Source organism: Mizuhopecten yessoensis, unplaced genomic scaffold (genome assembly GCF_002113885.1).
Source record: "Mizuhopecten yessoensis strain PY_sf001 unplaced genomic scaffold, ASM211388v2 scaffold11165, whole genome shotgun sequence".
NCBI classification, from domain to species: Eukaryota; Metazoa; Mollusca; class Bivalvia; order Pectinida; family Pectinidae; genus Mizuhopecten; species Mizuhopecten yessoensis.
The window spans coordinates 550,538-576,758 of NW_018408912.1; the positions used below are offsets into that span (position 1 = coordinate 550,538).

The window sequence follows — 26,221 nt, forward strand, 5'->3', positions numbered from 1 at the left end:
TTCATGTTGATAAATATAGCTTTCCTGTGGAAAAAAGGAAATTTTAGGTAAAACTGAATTATATATAGCTGTACAGGGTCACATCCATAAATAAATGTAATATGGACAGGTGCTATTGTTTATCAGAAAAAAGTGCATAAAATCTCTAGGATCAACAATTAATAAGTGCATTACCCTAAATAAAAAATATTATTTTTTGTTGCCTCATGACCAGTTGTTATCATTTTATTGACATAGTGATTTTAGCACAAGTGAAACAGGAAATAAATAGTTGCCTTGTTGTTAGTCATAAGGTACTTGGTGTGTTTTCTATTTTGTGTACAGATTTGGAAAATGAAAATATTAAATAATAGTTGTGATGTTGTTATCAATGGGATGTGTATTGTGTTATTTGTTTTACATGGTCCTGGTTTGTCATAATGTAAAATCCTATGCATGTGATCCATTGAGGGTCACAGGAGTTGATACTTTGCATGCTCATACATTGTAGAAAGTACCAAAGGGAATGAAATGTTTGAGCTGTTTGTTACTTGATGAAGTAACATAAATAAGGAACTGCAGTTAATAATTGTCTCCCCTTCACATTAAGCCTCAAGGGAGACATCATTATTGACTACTTTCTGCTTTTCTAATAACATCTCACAAGTCTGTATTGTAAGTATTACACATATATCTTGATGAAATTTAATATAGTTTATCTGCATCATCTGGAAGGTGTGCAGTGCATTGTAATGAGGTCATTGTGACCTTTGTCTCTTTGTCGAAATTGGTTTGGTCCATATATTTGTAACCGTCTAAAGATATCTTAATAAAATTTGGAAGTGTACCTGCATTGCCTACAGAAGGTGTGAAGTGCACTGAACTCGCAGTGACCTTCACCTTAAGGTCAAATTTGTTCTGAAATCTTGACGCTGTGATCATGACTATACCTGCATCACATTAGTCACCGTCACCTTCACCTCTAGGTCAAAGGTTAAAAAAATCACCTAAAACAAGTAGGGCTGTCATGAAAAATATAAGTCCTGGAAACTTGACATTCGACCCATGCAAAAACACAATAACTGTTTACTGTTATCAGTTGATAATATGTAACTGAAAAAACATGAATTAACCCTTGTATGCAAGTTGCAATAATGATTGAGCTGAAAGGCGATTTCTTTTACACGTTTACTGAAGTAGAGACAATTCATGCTTTACACTGGCATGCTCCACTCCGGCACGGTACAGTTACCTTTTAGTTGCAATAAAGAGATCAAATCACAGAACATTATAATGCATTAAACCAGCAAAATCTCTTTGATTGACACATCAGAATCAATAAATGAATTATCCTCAATAAATAAAGTTTATTATAAAATAAAGTATAAAGTTAGTCTTGCTCAAGTCATTCCATCACATGTCTGACATGACTGAAATTCGAAGGGGATCCCCAGGGGAAATACAGCCATGAGTAAACAATGTTGCTCTTGAACAGGTTCTAAACGGATGAATGGCGAGTAAAAGCAAAACAATGGCTGGAATATTAAAATAGTTCATTCGTTTACTTTGTTGGGCAGTAATGAACAATGTCGTTTTTGACAGGTACCCATGTACACATTTTCAGACATTTGTTCCAAACCAAACAGTATTAAGTACTCCTTAAAGCCTAAAGAGAGAGATCATTTTTCATTACAAACAAATTCAAGTTGGATTTTGTGCTTGAAGTAAAAGTTAATTTGCAATTGCAAGGGGATTTATTGAATAATTTGTACATAAAACCAACAAGTTGGGGGAACAAGATTCAATGGATTTATGGTGGATTTCTTTGCACATATTCAAAATTGATTGTAGATATATTCCTATTTCTTTCGTACAATACAATGTTTTATGGTAATTTATTTGAGACTTATTGGGATATCAGTTTGTATGTTGAAAAAAATTGGATTGTCTTAATCAGAACTTATCTTACAGATTTGTTGCATTTATTGAAACATGATGAAATATTTTGCAGAGTATGGGAGAAATGAACCAACCAAGACCGGGTTACACCTCACCAGGCAACTACCCGCCCCAGAGTCAGTACGGCCAGCAATTCTCGCCCAATTCACGCTTTGGCATGATGAGTGGTAATTCCAGTCGCCCTAACCAGATGGGAAGCCAGGGGTTTTCAAACCAGGTGAAAAATATTTATTTTTCTAAACATTGCACTTCTAATGTATCAAACTGACCTAAGATAGATAATTATATATTCAATGTTTATTTTATTCTTTAATAAATTAATCCGTCAGTTATGATTTGCATTAATAATAAAACAGTATTGGTCAGTTTTGTTGTTAATTGCTTTTTCCTGACAATATAATTCACAATTAATTGCTTTGCTTTTTCTCTATAAACACTGTAATGGATTAAGTTTTGTTTATGTCAAATGGGATATAATAGATGATAGTTTTGACCCAAAGGTATTCCAGTTTTACTAACTTCACTACTATATTCAATTTCCTTTAAATACCCTGTAATTTAGGTGCAGACTTGTTTCAATGAAATTTTCCCAGTTGAAAAAAAATCGATTAAAAAAAGGAAAATGTAATGTGATGTTTCAATTGATACTTATTAAATATTCATATACAATGAAATCAAATACATGTCCATTCATGACTATTCTGAATGAAAAAAACATCAGCTTACAAATATACAAAAGTTATTGTGTATCAAGATTTATAAGCTAATATGCAAATGTATGCCCTATTTATTTACCTCCGATTTGTAGGTCTTGCACCGTTGTAATTGATGGAGTTTCTGTTGTTTGATACAAAAAAATAATTTTGTAAATGAATTGCCTTTGAACTCCCAAGAATGCAAGCTTGATTTGTTCAAAGCGGTATTTGCAATATTAAAACTTAAATCATAAAATAATTGTATAAGTTACTTAACAGGAAAGAAAAAAAAAGAAAAAAATGTTGAAGTTAAGTTATTTAAGGTCAAGTAACTTTTGCATTTTGAAAAGTTCATCAGGATTTGACCTTTGGCATGTGTTGAGGTATAACCGCGCCATTTATCACATGAACATTGAGATGTTTGTAAATTATCTGCATATCTTGGATAATGTAGTAACAAGACACCACGGTGTAAGGCCAGCTGGTCAAGTTTAATATGACGATCATGGGTTAGAAAGGATATTGGATTTTGTAATATTTATCATATGTGGAAACAAAACCATTTGGGAAATAATAGTTGAACATTTATATTTTAAGAGATTTAGCTAGCTACATGTACATATTATTACTAACATCACCTGCTTTATTCATGTCTTACCAAAAACTAGGGTATTAAAAAGTCCAAAAAATGTTTGCATTAATAAAAAAAAAATCCTGCTTTCTAAAAAGATAGATAAATAAGGGAAATAAATAAGACACATTTTGTACTATAAACGATCTTAAAAAAAAAAAATCATAGAGCCCAGACTATTTTCAATAAGGCGTTCGCTTTCGTTGTTGCATGTAGGGTGTTCCCTACGGTCACCAGCAACAATATGGTCAGCAACAGTCTAACCCTGTGTCTACTGGATACTGTGGGTCACCCTCTCAACCTTCTCCTTCTTGCTCGTCCTTGCTTCAACCTCACCCTCCATCTCAGCAGCTACCCCCACAGATGTCGGGCCAGCCCCCGGGGCCCACACCTCCTCCACCTGGAGCGCGACCGTCACCATCGCCGTCTGAATCATCTGTACATTCTCTGCCACAACAATCATCGCCATCACCATCACAGTCTTCATCAACACGTCAACAGCAACAACCTCCAAACACAGCATCATCGTCACCAAAGCAGCAGCAACAGTCAGCCCAACCCACCAGTCAAAATCAACAGTCAAGTCCTGTAGTAAGTATTGTACTATCAGGTCCCTTCAACATAGCAGTGGTATCGGACACTACTTGATCCCCAACCTGGTGTCAGTAATATCCAGTACTACCCCATCCTCTGTGTTACATAGTGGCATGGCATTGTATCCCTCCAGTAGACTGTTGTCTACTCTCAACCCATCCTGCCTCCCTACACTCCCTGTCTTTCTACTCTTCCCCCTACACTACAATTTCTATCCCCCCATTCTTATCCTATCACTTGTTTATATTCTCATCTCCCCCTTTCAAACAATTACTTTGCTACCTTTTCCATTCTTCAATTCTTTCAGCATCTGTCATAGACCATTCTTACTAGCCTTTCTATTCTCCCATTCTTCTGCCTACCTTTCCTGTCCACTACTATTTCCATTTTCCCTTTCCTTCATGACCTCACATTGTTTATTCCTGTCTTCTCCACTCGATGTTTAGCTCTCTTATCCTGTCCGTTTCCCAACTTCCTATCATAACCATGTCAAATATTTATATATTCTATTTCACATATCAGTCTCTCATTGGACAACATTGTTTATTAATCATATCGCATCATAGCCTATCCCAATCTTCTAAAGCAATGTTGAATAGTGTTAACTGTCCGATACATGTCCAGAACTACATTATACCCCGTCTTCTGCATGGCCGAAAGAAACTTATAAGCTTTACATATTAGATTATGTAACTTTATCTTTTTTCATCAACATGCCTATTTGTACCATATTACTGTTTCTGATGTATTATGTGAATTTTTCCAGTATATTTAATTAACACTTATCCTGCTTGCACACTAATTTCTTTCAAATAACTGATTTAATGATATGTTGATTTGTAATAATTAAAAACTGTCAGATATTTTTCAGCAAAAGAAAGAGGTGGATTTTTGTTTGCAATTTAAAAATTTGTTTTGATAAAACTTGAATTACTTCGATATGTTAGTACCTTTCCTTAGATTGTTGTGATGTTCAAATATATTTAGCCAATACATTAGTTTTCATGAATTATACTCTGCACTTAGTTTTGTGTGTGTGTGTAATATTAATTGCTTTGGTGGTATGTGTTTGCTTCTCTACAGATGAAGTTTATACTTGCACCATAATATGGTTACATCAAGCTCCAAACCTGATTCAAAGTTTGTGGTCATCGGTCAAAATAGAAAACGTCACCTGTTTACACATGACCACTTTTGAATTGACAATCTTTTTTATCTAAGTCTTTTAGTACATTTAGTTTATATTTACACCATAGTATGGTAAAAACAATTTCCACACCTGATAGTTTTGGTGGCCATCAGTGAGGGTCAATAGTCTCACTTGACAGTTGACACACTTTTGAAGTAAAATCCTTACATGTGTCTTACTTTGTTTGGGGGGTGATGGAAAGGGCCGGAACATGGATATTATTTGAGAAGTGTTGGATAACTACTATTTCTGATTGTTTTTTTTAGGGGATAGTTTGATTTTATAAAAAATGTTGATAATAGGAATGTATCCTGGTCCATTTGACTAGATATTCTAATCACAGAGCAAAATCAAGTAGAAAAATAAACAAAAGTTAGCCAGTTCTAAATGGGTCTGAGACAGGTCAGAGGGGGATATAGAATGGTAAAATGAACTCAATATCTTGTTTAATGAAATTTGGTTTCATTGAACATGACAACATCAGCAAAACTTGAAACTTGTATTGTTTGAATTTTCAGGGAAGCAATTCCAGTTGGAGTGCCTCAAACAAAAAAGCCAATGAGGATAGTGAAGTTACAGCGGTAAGGTTTTCAATTTTATTTGTGTTAGCTTAGTTATGTTTATAGAACTGTCTGATTACTGAACATTGATGTTAGGAATCTATGAATCAATCTTTCTAATTAAACTCGTCTACAGAGAAAGTATGCAAATTCAAATATATGCTGACAATGCAATAGTCCTAAAACCCCATCCCATACCCAAAATTTGACAAGGCCATATAGGGATTTTTTATGCCTCATTTAAGAGCCAAAAACAAGTTTCTTTCCCTACCAAAAAAATGGCTTTAATTTTTTTTAAATCAAGAAAAATGAAGAACAAAAATGAAGAACATCTTCCAAGTCTCTTAGATATTGCTATATTTTTATCCCCCTTTTTCGAAGAAAATGGGGGATATTCAAATTGGCCCCTCTGCCCATTAGGTTTAGCTTACATGTAATAATAACTGTCCTAAAGGTAGTCAATTTCAACAGAATATGGTTTGCACATACATATTAATTTGAGGTCGAGCTCAGTCGTGAAGGTGAAGGATACAATTTTGTGATTGGCTATTCCATGCAGCAACTGCTCTAATAATGGGTCAATTTCAACCAAATTTGTTCTGCACATACATATTGACATGTCTCGGGCCGAGTTCAATCGTGAATGTTATTTGTGCATTTTAACGCCTAATTGATTAGGTAACAACAGGCTACATGTGAAACATGTCCTAAGAGCGGGGATATGAATTCTGTGAATTTGTTTGTCCCCATTCATGTAGACACATTTTAGGTAGAAAAACACTGCCTTTCTTGCCATATATTTATCCTATAATTCCAAGAGGCAAACATATAAGCTCTGACTTGAAGTAGCGAGGTGACCTTATTAAAGGAAAATGAAATAACTTTGGTGAATTGTAATAGATTTGTGTAGGGTTATTACCAGGCATGGGCTTATTACCAGATAAACTCAGTATACAATCAGTTAATACTAAACTGCTGAAATATCACATTGAGATGAGACTGATGTTAAATTTAGTGGTGCTGAAAATAGCCACAAGTAAGCTTATCAAGTAGTTTTAAATCAAACTTTATTTCGAGTATTCATTGAAGGGAAACCACTTATCAACTAATCAGAAGGACAAATTTATTGACTATGCATAAATATACACATATATTATATTTATTAACACGAGACTTAACATTATGTATGTGTATATACTGAATGTTGTTGAAATTGAACAATTTTTGTAACACCTGAAGCAGGTGAGGTAAAGTGATCGTTGTTGTGTCTAGGAATCTGTTTTGTTAGTGAATCTTTTTTCTACCAGAATGTTGGTAACCCTTTTTGCAAATAAAAAGAAATGGATCACAGTACCATTTTATATATCAAATAATGTTTTCCAGAGTAGATTTTCTTTTCCAGGTTTTAATGTCTACAATTTCAACATAAACTCTTATAAAGTTGCATTGTCCATAGGTTTTCATTGATTTGAATATTTTTTCTACAGTTGAATATGGTCTCTGTACAAAGTAATACATTTCCAAATTGACCTCTTAGTAATTATTGCCTTTGCTCTGAAACAACTAAAATGCAGAGGCTTCAAAATAATTTCACTTAGTTTAGTTGTATGGGTAGTGTAATGTGAAGGAAGTCCTATATCTTAAGCCTTACTATTACCTGCAGAGCATGTGAACTCGATGTTGTTGAAACTCCTGTGTACATCATGTTATCATACAATTTACTGTCCACCGATTGTTGACCCTCTTCTCTCCATGCACTGTTTTGCTATCCCAAAATACTGCAACACCAGTGATTTGAATGTGACAGAAGATGACTAGAATTTCATGTCTGTGTGGTTTTGGAGAACCATACAAAGTGATGCAACTTCTTCATACAAATTTTATTTCAGATATTGCTAAGCCGAGTTTGCATATTGTTTATTGTACTGTGGGTCTAAATAATTGGTAAATACTAGAATATCAATTTATTGTTACAGTACTAGGGTAGAGTACTTGTATTACAACCCCATGAATTTCAGACGCCATAAAGGCAAAGAAGACTAATTTGTAATTGTTGAAATAAGTTGAAGACTATCCCACCAACAAAGAATCTACACTGCCAGAGTTAACAATCACTGTGGACTTCATAGTCTAAAGTTCAGAAAAAAGGGGGTTCAGATGCCTTGATGCCATTCCTTCAACATTTGGATATATGCAGATCTTATACACTGGAAATGTCACAGGTCTTATTGGCAAGTTCATGTAATGGAAAATTTTACCTGTGGGCTTAAGACACAGGCTGGGACAGAAACTTTTTTGAGGTGAAAAACATTTAGGACTTAGTTTCTGTACATCTCGTATAACAATAAGTTGTTGTATAGGCTTGCATGATATATTGATATTAGTATAATTTTACAGTGTTAAAGTGTGTACCTCTTGTTGTCATGTTATTTGTCAGAACAAATTGAATGTAATACGAAATGTGAAATTAACAGAAATATTTTTTTACCCTGCAAAAATGGATTTGTTTACTAGAAACTTCTACTGTAAATATTAGTATGTACAGTTGTGGGATCGCACAACGTTACACGATGTGCGGTGTGCGCACGATGTGTGCACGATGTGCGGACGGTGTGTGAACGATGTATGCACGGTGTGCGCACGCTATTTTTGGTGCGTTGTGCGGTCCCACAACTGTATGTAACTTCCTGTGCCTTGCCATAGGGGCCATTTAGTGTTGGCCATTACCATCAGTCCGCTGATCAATCTGTTCATATGTCTTGGTTAGGCATAACATTAACTCTATTTCTTGGATACTACAAGTTGCAGTCTTCTAAATTTATTTTCAGATACATTTCCAAGAGAACTTTATCAAAATGTGACATCTAGATCACTGTGACTTCTATTTTTTGCTTCACAGATTTTAGTTAGACTAAGCATATTATCTCCATATGTGGGTTATATAAATATGTTCTGAATGTCAGTATATCGTCCATAGTTACACTCACAATTTAAGAATCGTCCATAGTTACACTCACAATTTAAGAAACGAGACTACAAAAATATATCCCCACTTGTCATCAAACCATCATTGAAGACAACATTTGTTTTTCACCGCAACACATATTCAAGTGTATTATGCCTCTGCTTTTGCTTTGCACTAAACCAAGTTATATGAATTCTCGGCCATTACTGGAAAAACCATGATTGTTTTACTAGACTAGGTCTGTACAAGAAAATATGTTTATCCTTCATTTTATAATCTTGTCATAGCTTTTAAATTGAAAAAGACCTCTTTATGAAACTTGAAGTATGTCTCCACTTCATATGAAGGTTGTATTGTATTAGCATAACTTGTCAGGGTCTTAACTTTTAAACTGGAAAAGAAATCTTGATGAAACTTGAAGTATACCTGCATCACCCAAATGGGGTGTGCAGTGCACTGTGATTAGGTCAGTTTGACATTAAGCTAATGGTCAAAGGGCTAGCAAGTACAAAATTAAAAATGAAATTTGTATAGGTTTTGAACCACCAAAGACTCCAACAGATGATGTTCAACGATGAGGTCAAGGTGACCTTCAGCCCTAGGTGAAAGGTCAAATAAGTAGAAAAGTTCAGTTTTATAAAATTGAGACTATTAAGGATAACTTGATGAAACTTACCGTACCAGAGGTATACCTGCATCACCTGCATCACCTGCATCACCCAAAGGTGTGCAGTTCACCGTGACCTTCACAGCTACATCAAAGGTGAAATAAAGTGCCAATACAATTTACATTGGGTATTAAAGGGAGATGTATGTTTTTTTTTACAAAAACAAATTTGTGTTTACATGTAACGTATTTTGTAAAGTTCTGGCAATAAAAAAACAGAATTAAGTGTCAGATTAAATGATAGCAAAACACACTAAATAAATATATATGAATAGAAAATAATGTTTAATGAAAACATTTTAATAACCAAAATATATCGGTAATTGTAAAAGTACATTATTCGTCATATTGTCACATTAAAATATTTTCAGTTAAAAAAAGAATTTCATGCGAGTTGAAAAAAATTGTTTGGAAAAATAAGTGAAATTTATCAAGCCTGCTCTTGACTGGATCAAGTGTATATGTTATTAGGCAGTGCTTATGCTTGGTGTTGTACTATAGTCTGTTTAAAACAGCTAAAATATGACTACTAGTTAATGATAAATTGTATAGGGTACCATTAATGAAATTATTTACATTTGACTCGTACACTGCAACAGGAAAAAGATTTGCACAGGAGCAAGATTATGTTTTGTCTCGGGATTCTTTTTAATTCTCCAGCAAATCCGATGATGATATTTCCTTGTCGGGGGTAGGGTTCCAAAGAGACCTTTATACCCGTTGTATTTATGGGTTATGAAGGAGAGATTTGAAAAAAGGTGTGTAAAAGTGGTGTGAATTATACAAATTGCAAAACAACACTAGAAATGAAGTTTATTTCTCCTTAGAGCGAAGGCATACTCTATCGGCATACATGGTATTTAGCTTGAAACTTATATTCACATGATTAAGAAATTGAAAGGCAGGAGTGCTTGATAATACCTCATAATATGTTCTTGAAAGTACAGTTAGCTGGCAAGGGGCTTGTTAAAAAAGTATTGAATCTCTCTTAAAAAATATTTATGTGGTAAAAGCAGATACTCTAAAATATTTATGACTTTTTCTATGCAATCAAGACATCTAGAGAGACAAAATATTATTTTTGGTTTCATGGATTTTTCCCTGGATAGAAGTTACTAGATAGATATCAGTTGCAAGTTGCTGTGACTGCCTGTGATTTTGTATGTTGAAAACAATAGGGAGACGTTCATGCTACATGTAGAAAATATGTAAATAAATTATATACAAGGATCAGATTGTACTATTAATAGCACAAACGAAAAGCTGGAAATTTTGTGTATTAGAGGACCTAAAATGTTGAGGAAGTGTTATTTGGTTTTTCTCCCAGGGAATTTCCTAGGTGCCAGGCATAAATCAATTTGATGTAGCCTCTGACAGTTACTTAGCCCTAGCTTGACTGAACTGTTGAAGGTCTGCAGTGGTTACTGATTAAGTTGTATATATATGCATTATAATTGCAGCACATGCATAGGTGTATTTTCAATGGGATTGTCAGATCTTGCATGTTATTGCTTTGTTGTTAGGAAGGAAGGGGGGGGGGGGGCGTTAATAACTTGCAGGTCATGTCTGATAAGTCATTGAGAATCGCCATCCTCACTTAATCATTTTACATCTGCATGTGTATTAATGGAGTGTGTACAGTAATGTCTCAAGTATTGCAGAGTTTGTAGCAGGTGTAATTCCCAACATATTATTGTGGCAGGTTGGGAAGGTTGGCGCAAATAAGATGTTAAATTGATCGGTGATTAAACAGTTTGCTTATTCCATTAATCAATGTATAAATGTTTGTTAGGCCATAAGTCACATTTCTATAACCCACAGATCAAGTCCAGTATCTTTGGACCTTTATTTGTAAATAACTATTTACAAATTTAGAAATACTTCTCTCCGTTTAATAGCACGACAATTATAAATGAAAATGCAATAACGTTAAGAAATTAAGCATAAAACATTAACAAGTTATGTTGGCTTTATGTCACTGAAAGGCTAGAAAAAGTTCCTGGTGTACTAGGTATTATGTAATATGGCATTTAACCCAGGTATTGTGAAGCATTATAAATAAGAGTTTATATACAGTAATGAATTTGGAAATAGAATACTTCATTGAAATATCATTTTCTCCATGTATGTAATTAATGATAATTCCTTGTACAAAATTTTTCTTTTTAATAATGCTCATCAAAGTTATGTTTTACTAGTACTTGACTAACAAAGAAACATAACTTGAATTACCCTAATGGAAAAAAAAGGTCAAGAAGTCTAGTGTTAAGTTAAATCTAATAAAAGATGTGAAGATTTTACTATTGATGACTTTGATCCATAAAGGTCAGAGTTCATTGGTGTTATCTGTTTTGGCACATTGAGTTCCATTCACACCTGTGTGTTACAATGTAAATTACTGTGTACACCTGCTGCCACTTGTTGGTTAATGACTACACCACCACGTGCTAACAAGGCTTTCCCACTGAGCGTCAAGTATTAATGTAGTATAGGTTCCCCTGGTGTGATGACCCAATCGCCCTCAAGGGTGCTGAATCTAAGCTTGGATTCAGCTGCTGCATCCAGTCAAAGATTTTGGTGTCAATAACGGGAAGGAAAACGGCTTAAATGCTTAAAAAAACACCTTGGATTTAACGAAAAAGGGAGGATTTCTCTGGAAAATAAGGAGACAAAAACATTTGGTGACTTTATGAACAATTAGTGTTTAAAATACTGGAGTAAGATTTGTTGTATTCAAAGAGATAAATATGTCATTACTGTCCCCCCAAAATGTTGGACGCCAACTGGTTTAATGTACCAAATATTAAAGGAAAACTGACATTTTAAAAATGTTTTTTTTTCAAATGACCTGCATAGTATCTGAGCTTATAATGGTTGTTGGAATGAGAACTGCCTTGCCCCAGACGTGAATGACAGAGAAATACCTTCCACAGAATTCCCAAATTGGGGCAAAACCCACAGCAAGCTACACCCCATCACTTTACAACATTACTGTAATGATAGAGATGTCAATGTATTACATGTTATATCGTTTAATGGATGAGAAAAATTACGCGAGATTATCAGATACAGTTCGAAAGTGAGAGTTTTTAGACTACAAATGTTTCAAGGAAGTCTTACAGTTTTCCCTCCGAACGCAAGGCTTTATTGAGTATTGTTCTAGGTGTAGATAATGAATGAAAATTGAATAAAACTAGGCCCGACCCATTCAATTTCAATTGCCACTGTCTCTAATTAGTTGGTTAAAAATAACCGCAGTGCAAGGAACCTTGTCAACTGGAAAGGTTTTAATTTAGAGACCATGCAAAAAGCAGAAACTGACTTTAAAAAAAGCTGTGCATTTTAAAATGAATTAGTTGAGGGAAACCACATCATTAGAATTATCAATCATGAAGAAATTTGTTGCAAATGATGGAGGCTGTACCCAGCATATCATACCACAAAGCTAACAAGTAATGTAACCCTTGGCATGTCTTCCGCTGTGGTGAATATCAATCTTGCCTCTTTAGATTTTATGACTAAAAACAAATGATACTTTAGTTTTATGAATTCCCGTATCAATAACAGTAATGACTCTGAACTTTCTTTCACAACAATATAAAGTCATACATGAAATGATTAAAGTGCTTATGTTAAAAAAAGTCCCTTGTTTTAACTGCATTGTAATTAACACTTTATCTATTACATGAATCTGGAAATTATTGGAAAAGGATTGGAATTCTTATGGTGCTTTTATATATGTAAAATTTGGTATTTCAAAAACACTATGCCAGTAAATGTGATGCAGAATTTGAATTGTAAGCGTCAGTGTTCTATTCAGTACAGAAAATTAATGTCGGGTAACAAACTTAGAAATTTTGTCTAATCTGGAATTGTCATTTTCAGAAACAGAAAATTTCTGATCATTACATTTTACTCAACTCCCCTTTTGATGTTCACTGGTCATGTCTTTTAATCTGTACTTTCACGTTTATGTTAAGAAAAGACTGCTGCTGATCATCTTGAATATGCCTTTTCAAAATTAAATGCAACATCACCATAATTATGTTTGTTAACTATTAAAAGCAGATAAATCTGATGATACAACAACAAAAATGAAAAATCCCCAAAACAATGCATAGAAATAAAAATACCATGAAACCTTAGCCTACAAGTAGATTTGTAATGTGAAAATCAAGTTTTTCCTGATGGAAAATCCTGAATTAAAGATATTATCCAGAAATCTCCTCCATTAATATATCATGAGTGGGTTTGACAAGGAGATATGACAGATTTCCTTAATTTTAACTTGTGTTTAAACAGTCATTTTCATCTTGCTATTTCAATTTTCATATTAAAATAAAGGACTGAAAATTGATTTTATTACACTTACATTACAAGCAGTAGTAATTATTAAAGTATGATAGCTTTGATCGCTACATTTTATGGAAATGGTTTCTCATATGTAAATTCCTTGATATGCCCATATTGCATGCTTGTGTATTGTTTTCTCACAAAAGCTTTTAATGGACGAACAGTTTATTCAAGGCTTTCAATGATTTTGATTGCTAAATGAATTGTGGATCTTTATGATGAAATTAATTTTGCATAAACCTTTTTGGAAATATTTGCTATTGATAATGATGGCAACTGTGTGGAAATAGCTATAACCACAGACTATTGTGTTCTTTGATCATTCATGTAATTAAAAATAAAAAGGGATTACTTTTAGTTTGCAGGATTTAGTTGATACATTTTACATCATTGTTCTAATTGTGTAGATTAGTATTCTTACTTTATCTGGAATACATTAATTTGGGGAAATATAGATATGGAAATAAAGCTGGTTATATTTAATTAAAAGAAAGCTGGTTATATATTCAGGGGAATTGAAGAAGTACTTGTTCTCCTGTACAATCCCTCAAATCTGGCTATCCCCCATTCAGTGTCCAAAGTTTTATTTAATTAGCTAAAAGGCATCAATATAAGTGTCTGCAATAGGTTAATCACTTTCGTGATTTATATCCTGTCCATTTATAATCCACTACATAGTGTGATCATTGGAGCTGAGTAAATTGTTTTTAAAATGGAGTGCTGGAAATAATTGACTTTACGTTATAAACACCAGGATCTTTCTCTGGATAACAAAATGTAATATATTGGCAAATTCCCATAGAAAATTTCAAATCTCTCCCCTTGAGAAAGGATTAAATTTAAAGATGAACTCTTCTTTTGTGACTGCTACTGCATATAAAACTTGTTGGGATATTTTCTGGGCTTGTGTTTTGTGGCAGTGTAATATTGAACCACTGAAGGGCCTTGTACAGAGAGACAGAGAAGAGCGCTAGCTAGAGCCAGCAATATAACACCGCACAGCACACACACTACAGAACCCACCAACATACACAATCCATACAGCTAACACACTCACAGGCAGGCAGGCCTTGCTGGCTGATAAACTACACCAAGCCCTCTGCTTGGCACACAACAGCTAAAACCTACACAGCACAGGCAACCTCCACAAATAACCTGGCAGCATGACTAGGCCCCAGTCAGCTACATGAAATATGCTATAGCTTGGCAGAGTAGTGGAGCCCAGGCTTTGGTATTACCAACTCAGTACAGAGCTGCTATTGATTTTCTCCCTTTCCCTCACTGTTGTTTGTCTAGGTTTTAGATCTCTCTGGGTTTTCACACATCATAAATAACTAGCAAATTTCCTCCCTTTGTAACCCCTACAGAATCATATTTTTGATCATTTTAAGCATTGAATTTAAAAAAGTCTCCATTTGCTGTATAGTAGTTAAATTTAAAATGATCTATGTAAAAAAGTCTTTGTTATGCTTGGTAGCATTTCTGGATATATCAGATTGGTGTGTGTATTAATTTTGTTGCAGAGAATTGGGAAAAAACCTGGAAAATTAAAGCCTTTCTGTATTTCAGTATCACAATTTTGGAATTATATAATTTCCACAATGGTTTGAAGCTTTCATCTTATTTCTATCCCTAATGATTTTGTTGATATCGTGTTACAATGGAGGATAATACTCCAGGATCTAGCAAGCAATTAAGTTTTCTGGAACAGACTATAACGATATGAAGTAAGCTGACACACCAGGCAGTTGGCCCTATAGGGCCTAGCCCATAATTGACATAGGTTGATAAATGGCTGTAGCTGTATTGTCCCTTACTGCCTGCCTGTTCTGCTTGGCTTGGCTGTGAATATTGGACCAGTCCATGTGTAGGGGAACCCAGCATCAGAAACCAGGTACAACTTTTAGTCACACAGCTGACAATTATATCCTTTCAATGATTACTCTGGCAGGTAAATATTCTGTGAGAGTAGGACAGCATTTTGAACTGACTGGGAGTTGTGTGTGGTGTGGAGGGGAGAGGGCTGTGAATTTTATGTGAGTGAATATAACTTGTGACTTGGTAGATTCTATACAGTGTTGACCCAAGCGGTGTTGGAGATATTTTTGGATTCCATTATGTGCCTAGCAGTCTTACTCACCATGTGAAGAGGTGCATTGGTATATAAAGAAGGCTGTAGATACAGCTACACATACACACAGACAAGAGAAGTTTGAAGAGCAGGGGCCCACACAGTGGTGACTGGTTTGAATTACTTACTCAGTACAAAAACAAATGAAGCATGGGTACGTTTTAGTTATAAAATCAATGTAAACTGACTATTGTTCTATGGCATTCATACTGTGATATGGATCTTTTTCTTTTATATAATTGATAATATTTTCCTTTAAATTTAAATTAATTGCTTTTCTTCTTTTAAGAAAAATACCTTTAATGTTTCCTTTGTGGCTGTTGAGTTGGTTGATGTGGTCTATAAATCGTTATTAAACTGACAGCATGTATTGCTGTTGACATGTGCATTTTTCTAAACCATTGTAATGAAGAACTTTGCCAGTAATTATCCTTTAATTAGACCATTTATTGGCTAGCGGATGCTAAACGAATTAACGAATTGTCAACATATTCCTGAGAGAGGAGCTTTAATTCGGATGATCCAAAACAATACGCTGTGATGTACTTGGTGTTGTATTTTTCAGTTGGTTTAAATTCTGATGAAAATGAGAGATGATGTTGATTACTTTTATGTCAAAATTTTTAAAGTTGCATCTAAATTTCACGGTTTGGGTTTTGTCAAAATTGAAATCCACAAAGCGCTTGTGAGTTTCAACAGCACATGTAAATTTTGATGGCAGATTATGTTTCAGAATTACAAATTGTTTTTGAGGGAAGTGTGAAGATAATGATTTTTGGTTTTTGTTTGACATTTCGTTGTATATATTTTCTTATGATGTATATGTGATTGTTTATATTCCTATTTCACTTTTTAAGGCTATACTTGTAACTGTCATTCAATATAAATATAGTATTTGGAAACTACATTCTGAGACCAATCAAGCATTTGGAATAATGTTTCATTAGTTAAATTTAAGCACTTAAAAATATAAAAAAATGAAATTTAAAATATTAATTGCTTCAAATGTATTCTGTCTGGTTATTATTGTGTTCAATTGAGGCTTTGAATTATGATCAAATTAAATGAATACATAAGTCTTCCAAATAATATAGGTTATGTAACACCTATTATATTTAAAAAGAATATGCACAAAAAAACTATGTGCATATCATATAAAATTATATACGTACCAATATTTTGGCAGAAATTTGAAACAGTTATCAAGTCATTACTATTTTGTTTAAAGTTTAATCTATGCAGTGTTAAAAAAGAAAAAGGGGTGGGAAGAAAAATGAAAAAATTATCTGCTGTATAAAGATAATAAACTGCCTATTTGCAATGTTTTAAATAGAAATTGTATTTGAAGCAAAAATAGATTTCAAAATAAAATATGAAATGGGGCGGGGGGGAATTGTTTAGCAATATCCTGTATAGATGGTCACTCATGAGTTAATAAATTGGAAAGCTGTGTTTGTATTCAACTTATGTCCTCTCATATAGTGTACCTTGATTTATGATAAGGAAAATATTACCTGTACACCTGTGTATTAATTACAATGCGCCTGTATCTTGACTAGGGAGACATACTTTTATGCTACCTTTCTTAGTTTCTTATTTGTCAGGATTTGCGATTTAGGTATGACAATACCAGGTTAGAGGCAAACCAGCCCTAAGGGGAAAACTACTCTGATATACAAGTTACTGATACAGACTGAAAAATCCAATTTACCTGGAGAAAAAGGCAAAATTTTACCTGTGGTAGATTATGTAGATGTATTAAGAGAATCTGGAAATTATATTGTGTTCTATTATGTACTGACTACAATAGGTGATATAGTAGACAGTGAGTTACCTGTTTATTGTCAAATTTAATTACCTGTAATTGATAAAAGAGTTATACTAATGTCAGTTAATTTTACAGATAGTTAAAAAACACCTGGGAAAGGTAATTAAGACACCAGTTGATACATTAAATACAGAATTTATAAGTGGTACATATCATAAATTAGTAAATTGTGGCCAGAGTATACACACTCAAAGGTATTTAATACCTTATGTAACAAGAAACCACAGTCTTACTCTGTTATTTCAATTTATGACTCGTGGATCAAACACTTTTAAACCACAATTGGATTTTGTTCCATTTAATCTTGAGAAGATTGCAAAACAATTTTAGGAAGTAGGGATGATGTAACAATGATAATGTTAAAACACTGTGATGCTATGTCCACCATTAAATCATCAAAATATTTATCGGCCTTAGTTTAAAATAAATATTTAAAAATATTTAATTTGAATTACAAGTACAAAGATACTGGGCTACTCAAAAGTTTTCTAAAAGTCTGATATATTTCTGTGACCTCCTGAGAGACTTCCTGTCTGACAGTTGGTGTAAGTGAGGCAAATAGAATGCCCCTTTGTGGAGCCGGACTGGACCTTCTGATCCCATTGGCTGTACAGCTGCCCAGGTCTTTCCAGCTGTTGTCTGGGCAGCATTGAGGCCCATACTCTGACAAGCAGATAATTGATCCCCAGTCTCATTAGAACTTCTAGCGCCCTTTAATGTATACCTATCAGTAGAATTAAGGATTTTAATTTTGAATGAAAACAGATATTGTGCAGTTCATAATTTATAATTGCTAATAGAGTGGAGATATAAAAAGAATGTTAATGAAACAGAGGATTAAAATAAAGAATTCCGTCTGCAAACAAAGTACTGATTTTATTTTAAGAAGCTCAGTGGAAAAGAGACAAAATTTTGAAAACTGACGAAAAGATGTTAATTAAATGTGTTGTTCAATTTTAAGAAATTTGTTTTTGATTAAATCTCTGAAATTTGATTTGATGTTCTGGTTTGGAAAAAAAACTAACATTCCTGTGGAGGGAGGAAGAGCAATGAATTAGTGTGCCATCAAATTTTGTATAGAAATAAATAGGGAGTCTTATAATGCCTATATTGTATAACCAGTCTGCACACGACAGGCCTGTAGGTATCATTTACCTGTGACTGCCATGCGCATGGGCAATTTCTCCCCAAGTTTTTGTGGGGTTCCTTTGACAAGCTGTTTATGTATTGAAAGGGGTAATTTTAAATATGCACAACACAATATTGTCGCCTGTTGAAGTTGGTCATTAACATTAGGCCACAAGAAAGACAAAATCTGATTAAAGCTAGGACTTGAAGGTAATAACTACATACTGAAAAAGCGCTTTATTTTACATAGGCCATCTCATTGTCGCGTAGAAATAAGACGAAGAAGGGCACCTGTTATACTGGCATATTGATAGGGCCTCCTTTTGATCCGGTGAAAATACAGGGATTTTATATGTCCCATACTAGATCTTAAAAAGTTCTCGTGTTGGCTCGGCTAGCAATTACCTTTCAGTCATACCTGAGCGCACTTGCGTCTAACAGGTAAAAAAACTTGAGTTGAATGGTTTGAATAAAGGCTCGCAGGCATTGTAAGGCTGATAAGAGTGGCGGTCTATACTCTGTTTCACAATTTATTATTCTGTGGTGATGAATTGATTTTCGATTCTCCAGTGAATCACAATTAATTTCTTCATTTTGTGTAGTTGAGAGAAAAGCCTAATTGCATTTAGTTAATTACTTAATATATTTATGAAAGTTTTGATGGAAAAAAGGAAAGTTATTTAGAAGAGTTATGATGTGAAAAAACCCTGTACTGGAGATCAATACTTTTATTGATCTCTGGCAAGCTTTGTGTTTAAATTATTCAGCCTGTTCGCTGAGGATTCTGTAGTGCAAAAACACTCGATAAACCTGTCAGCTTCACGGGAAACTTGAAAAAAAGTATTTAATATCTTTACAGATATCCAGATTTTAGAGTTGGTGATGGGAAATATGATAGGTTTTATTGATGATACTGGAGACATAATGTTGGAAAGTCTTCAGAGAGATAGTTTCTATTAAATTTGACGGCGGCTCTGTCAAGTAAGGGAAATCTATAACTGCTTTGTAGTGTTTGATCGGGAAAATATTTGTTTAAATGTTTTATTTTTACTGAATTACATGGATATTTTCAAATTTAATGTGTTATTTATTTGAAAGACAAAAATGACTTAAAAACATCAAGAAACTTCAATACATTATTTTTGTTTGAAGTTATTCACAAGAAGTGCTTTTGATGGAAATTCTAACGAAAAAAATTCTTAAAGAAAAAATAGATGACAAACATTTATATTAGTATTATAGTCAATTGATTTATTGGATGTGAAAATGAAAAATTATATTTAAACTCTATTTTGATTATTTGGTTATGATTCAATATGTAATTTCTTCATTGGTAAATATAAAATATTGTTTCAGCCGATGTGAAGCAGTAAAAACAAAATTTCACAATACCAACCAATTCGTAGAAAATTAACTATTCGTGTTAACACCATCATTCTTCTATTCTGAGTTTAGTAGATTACATTTAGTCCCAGACAACTACCTGCTCATACTAGTTCTTTGTACTATTAAAATTAAATCATCACAACAATACCATTTGACTTTTTGGGTGTGAGATAGGAAAATTCTTTTACAAAAAAAACCAGTTTTAATTTAAGAATTAACAATTTCATTTCACTGATGGAATATGAATAAAGATATTACTTCAAAAAATTTGCATGAAAATACAGAAATATTACAATTATATATTAATAGTCAATTTTCATTGGAATTTCACCTTATTTCATTTGCAATTGAGTCAATTTTCATTGGAATTTCACCTTATTTCATTTGCAATTGGAGGTGCCTGTTCAACTGGCCTGTCTTTAGAACATTGAATTATTAAGAGAGAAAAAAGCTTCCGAAAATGATCACTTCTATGTCTGATCGCAAGTTTCAAACTAGGTGGAGATAAGCTTGTTGAAAAAGACAGCTAAAAAATTCCTGACAAAAACTTTGGGACAGATTGTCAGTCTAGTTGTTGTGTTCCAACAATCTGGACACTGTCTTTTTTACTTCACTAGTTAAATTGATGAAGAACAGTGAGCAATATATGAATTAGTACTGTGGACTAACAAGCAGAAATAATTGGTATCTTTCTCTGTATATGTACTGAAACATTGACTTTCCTGAATACAGTGAAGCAATGCATGTGTTACCTCCCTTCAGCAAGACAACAGTTTGGAATTTACTAAACACTGCATAGCTGTTCATAGCATACTGTGATAATCTGGATAGAGAAAAAAGGATTTGATAGTGTTCTTGTTAAAATTGTCTGATCAGTTAATATTTGATGATGTAGAAAGGATTTAATTCTGGATAAATGTGTACAGATGACATTTGAAATGTATTTAAAAATGTTACATCCTATGTTCATTTTGTGGAATTGGCGATATGTTTTGATGCTTCCCTCTCTATAATCAATTTACATATTGAATCCCTTGCATCAATAAGATTATGTGAACTTTATATTTTTCAGGATTCCCGGAGTGGCGATGACTTAGGATGTGATCCCTCCCGAAACACACCAACCCCTACAGGTGTCCATCCTGCAGTGGCAGCACTCCGCCCTGCACCCTCACCTGCTGGCTCAACAGGGTCAAGGTCAAATACCCCTGCCTCTCTGTCAGGTAAATACAAACAATATTTGTTCAAGCAGATTTAAACATTTGGAAATTTAAAAGAAGGCAATTTAAGGATAAGATGATAATCTTGAGAAGAAATTCACTATCTCTCAATTTATTTTGTTATTGAAAATCTTTTCATTTTCTATGAAAGTTTTCTGTCAGTAAAAATAATAGTCGTAACTTGAGTAATGAGTTGGTTGAATAAGATTCACTTTCATAGCTCCATTACATAATTTTTCATGATTTTACTTTTAAGATCCATGTGTATATCACAACCTAACAAAATTTATCTTTGCCTAGCACTATTATACTACCACCAATTTTACACCCTGCATGATTTATGATTTTTTGAAAGAATGGATTTTCAACAAAATTACATTTGTTAACTTGTGTAAGATTAAAGATATGTAAAATTTTATCTAGCTGATACGCAAAGAGAACAGTTTCATAATAAAGAAAAAAATGTGGTGAACTTTATGTACACTGTTAAGGATTGGTGATTTGATAAGTGGGTGAACCCTGACAGTTTAACATGGTAATGATAAGGCATCGCAGACTGCTTTGGCTGGCTGTGGTGTAAAGCAGGAATTCCACTGTATCAGAAAAGATTGTAAATGATAAGCAATCAATTGTCAATCTGATACGCTGACATATATATTTGATTGTAGATGGAGATAGATTTGTAAAAATAAATAGCACCATTTCACCAATGCAGTTAAACCCATAATGGCTATATCTTATCACTGAGCTAACTCTTCCCATTGGGAAATGTGTCATTGTATCTCCCTAATGTGGCAGCTATTACTCTAGATATCTTTGAAGAGCCGCCCTATTGAAGTGCTAACAATAGCCAATTTTTTCAAGTCATTGATCATGAAAAGTGACCTCGACCTGTGCAAAGTATTATTAGGTTCATTCGGTGCACTTGTCTTACCTGTGTTCAGGTGTATATCTACCTGTGTCTATACAGATTTCATATCTAGATTTGTTGTGTTATTAATATGGCTTAATCAGGTGAAACGGCACCAGAGTTTTGTTTACATATAGATCAAATGTTTTGGTGTGGAGTGTGTAATTATCACTCCATGGGTACCACTAATATATGAACTGAAATTGGTTAGGGCTATATAGACTTAAACAGAATCCTTTTCCAGTATTATCTAGGATCTAAGTTCTTATCCTTTTAAAGGTGTAAATTGGTTTTTGACATGACTGGGATTATTGATTAATATGGAAGGGTTTTGTGGTTTTATTTCATTCTCTGATGTTATTGATCCCATAGAGTGAAAGCTACCTGTATTAATTGTGCAGGTCTATAAACACATCAGCAGGGGATTCCCCAAAGTTGGATGTCTGCATTCATTGTTATGCCAGACACACTTACCAACAGGTGGTCCCTGCCTCTTGTCAGTCAGCACTGGTATTTCCCTGGCACTAATAATAGATAATAATCACTCTAGACAACATCAGACAGGTCAAAGGTCAGGCCTGTCTGTAGGCCGAGTACACCTGTTTTCTGATGATTTATGACCCCCAGCAGTGAGCCATCTGAGGTCACACTTATCCTAACAAGCTGACTAGCACTTAATTTGCCCATTCAAACCCAGTCAAGTGTGCTGTGTACAAAATATACACTTATGTCAATGCTAGTAGGTGGGATAGTGTCAATGTCTGTTTCAGAGAATGTTATTGGCACAAGTGCACTATCGCCTATTAGCATTCCTGTTGTTAGTAATTAAAAGTCTGCCTACTTGGTCTAGCTGCAAGTGTTTTATGTGTGAAGTGCCTAACAAAAAAAAAGGCACTGACGGGAGGTATCAGATTGATGTACCGCAGATCAATTATACCCATTGAGGGCTCTTTGTACAATTGATTGTTCTAGCAAGGAATATAGTGTTTAACTGATGCAAATAGCTGCTAATCCCCTTAGGGAAGCCTTAATTTGTTTCCAGCCTTGCATTTGACATAAATATACATTCGCAGCTCATTCATAAGAATTCCATTTACCACAACATATAAGCGGCATTGATTCTTGGTTACACGCACAATGTAGTAAAAATGGTTATCATTCTTTGCCAAAGGGAGTACTGCAAATGATATTTTAAGTTTTATATGGACTTGTTTGGGATTTGAAATGATGTGAAATTGCAAGGCTATAAAATATCTATCGTGTGCTGTTAAATATTCTGAACAGTAATTGTGATTTATTTCTATGCCGTGTTGAGAGTAGGAACTGGCTGTATTATATAATATGTAAGCCAAAAGGGAATACATGTAGGTGATTTGAAAGGCTTTATTTCCTGATAGCATTTCCACAAGACAAAGACATAGTAAAAATACCACTATATGATGGTTCAATGCATTAGCAGTTGTGAGTAAAGGAGGAATGATAAAAATAAAAAGGAATTGGAATGTTATGTTTGTTCATGCGGCAGAAATTTTAACCTTTTGTTGATTGCATCATATATGACTCTTGCAGGGGTATACCGATTACTAAAAAAACCCCAAAAAAAACATTTATCAAAATTTAACTTTGATATGAAAATAATATAGGATACTTCAAAAACTATTAAAGATTCAAGGGATACATTAAAATTGTTAAGTGCATTGTAGATTTGTTATATGATAAATTACATTTAAATAATTTTCAATGAACGGAAAATATTTTAACATAAATCTGAAAAAGTGATATTCAAATTTTAAATTTAAGAAAGCTATATTTAAAAATCTTTTGCAAAATAAATCAGCCATGTTTAAAAATGTGCTGGAAGGTTTAAGAACTGTAATATTGACAGTTTTTTTTTACGTTGTTATATTGATAAAGATTTTTCATTGTTATGCCAATCAACTTTGCTATCTTAATCCATCTTTTAAACTTTCTAAATTCACAAATGTTAGTGAAAACGTTATTTTTCACAGTAAACTATGCCAGTATTAAAGAGAACACCTTGATGCTTGAAAAGTTTAAAGTAAAATGTTACAAATTTTACTGTGATGTCAGAATTACATGGACTGATGCAGTGTCATTTGATATGGGATTAACAAGTTCTGACAACTCAATAAATCCAGGGCTCCAAATTAATTTAAAAAAAAAAATCACTAGCCTCTTGGGCAAGCAGTCGCCAATTTAACATGTCCATGTACAAATTCAATTAAGCCAATCGGGCTTGTGAAAAAACCTGCATTATTAGTAATTTGCAAAGAGACTTGAAGTTAACACAATTTACACAATTTTATACTTTTGTTGTTAATCATTCACTTCTTACTGTCAGTCCTAACCACCCCAGGATCGCTACCGCCACTATGGAACTGACTTCCTTGCAGGGAGGTTGGGTCTCCACCCCCCTGTTGTTACTAATTGTTAGTCCTAATGGTGGATTGTTGGATGAAAATGTCATATTTTTTGTATAACACAGATAATACTACAAACCCTACTCATCATTTTAATTTGGATTACCCAATGACAACATAAAAAGATTTTGAACCTTTAAAAGAAAACCAGAATACTCTTTGTTTGTTGAATGCCAACTATTTAACTATGGACATATTTTAATTATGCATATCACTTGTAAATGAACTGTAACTGATATTCATAGAAAACCAAGAATTATTACAAATTTAGAATTTCAGTGTCGTCGATAGTGGATCTTTCATAAGTGTTTTTGTAAAAAACAAAGAAACAACATCTGTAGCACCAGACTCTAAATGACAGATTCTGTCCTAATGTCTATTTGATTTTCTTTCTTTCTTCACTTCTTTCATAGGAAACTTGACTTTATCAATTCGGGTCTTGTACTGTTTTATTGAAAAGGAAGGCAGAAATCTACAAGGCGCAGTTAAAATCTTGTATTTGTTTTTGACATATTTGAATAATTTCAAAATATATTTTTCACTTTGAAAATATTCAAACATTAATCAGCATCATACTTGGAAATTTTAGCTTATTTTAGAGTAGAAATGATGAAGGAATAAAGGGGGGGGGGGAGTGCAGATATGCGGGAAGTAATATACTGGTTACAGAAGTGACTGAAAGATGCACCTTTCAAACTTCTCCATCAAGACATCCAGCTAATCAGTGTTAACTATGCACTGTACTGCGAAATCTGGCAACAAATGTTCTCCCGCAGGTAGGCTAAATGAAGGATGCTCTAACTATGTTCTCCCGCAGGTAGGCTAAATGAAGGATGCTCTAACTTAGAATAAACATACCCTGAGCTGCATGCAGTGCCTTCTCGCTCTCCTGGTGATGCACTTTTGTTTTTATCCCACAAGGCTTATGGAAAATTCATTCATTAGGTACATTTAGAAATGCCGCAAATGATAGTGTAGCATGATAATTGGGTTGTACAGTGTTACAAGGCCCTGATCGTACTTGAGAGCCCCAGGCTTGGGTATTGAAGTTACGGGGATAAAGGTTACAAGGTTACGGCAGTATTTACCTACACACATGCTGGATTGTTAGCATCAAAAGATTTAAGAGTATACAGATCTATATGTGTAACTTATGGCTGGTTAACTTGCCTTCAATAAATAAACCCTCATGAATATAATAAAGACAAAAATAACATCTGAATGAAGTAGTATATGTTAGGAAGTTGTAATGTAAATTGATTTTGGGTGAGTAAAAACTGAAATATCTAATTTTGAACAATACATGTATATTTAAGGTAACTTTGTTTCCATATTAGTGTTGATTCATGGTTAAGTTTACAAAACTTTTCCGCTTTTCTTCATGATTTTTGGGGCAAGCAGTGTACTTCTGATCTGACACATTCATGTACACATATAAAAAACAACATACCAATCTGTGTTCTAGCTTCCTAACCATGTAAACTTAAAAATTCCATGACATAGAGCATCTCCACATCCTAAAAGATTTCTCATGATGGTTGTCCTATTTAATCACCATTTTAAAGGGGAGATTTTAACTTCTCTC

At 33.8% G+C, this 26,221-nt stretch overlaps 1 protein-coding gene across 9 annotated transcripts in view; it reads left to right on the top strand.

Moving 5' to 3' along the window:
• LOC110467205 (trithorax group protein osa-like) overlaps positions 1-26,221 on the top strand; it is a 61,873-nt gene that overhangs the window by 5,103 nt on the left and 30,549 nt on the right. For 6 of the 9 annotated variants that reach the window (XM_021524199.1, XM_021524200.1, XM_021524202.1 and 3 more), the window contains exons 2-5: positions 1,991-2,155; positions 3,481-3,855; positions 5,566-5,628; positions 21,138-21,288. In XM_021524199.1, the coding sequence (XP_021379874.1) occupies positions 1,991-2,155; positions 3,481-3,855; positions 5,566-5,628; positions 21,138-21,288 (754 nt within the window). The remainder of the gene's footprint in view (positions 1-1,990; positions 2,156-3,480; positions 3,856-5,565; positions 5,629-21,137; positions 21,289-26,221) is intronic. The other 3 variants (XM_021524203.1, XM_021524204.1, XM_021524207.1) reach the window with 3 other exon arrangements.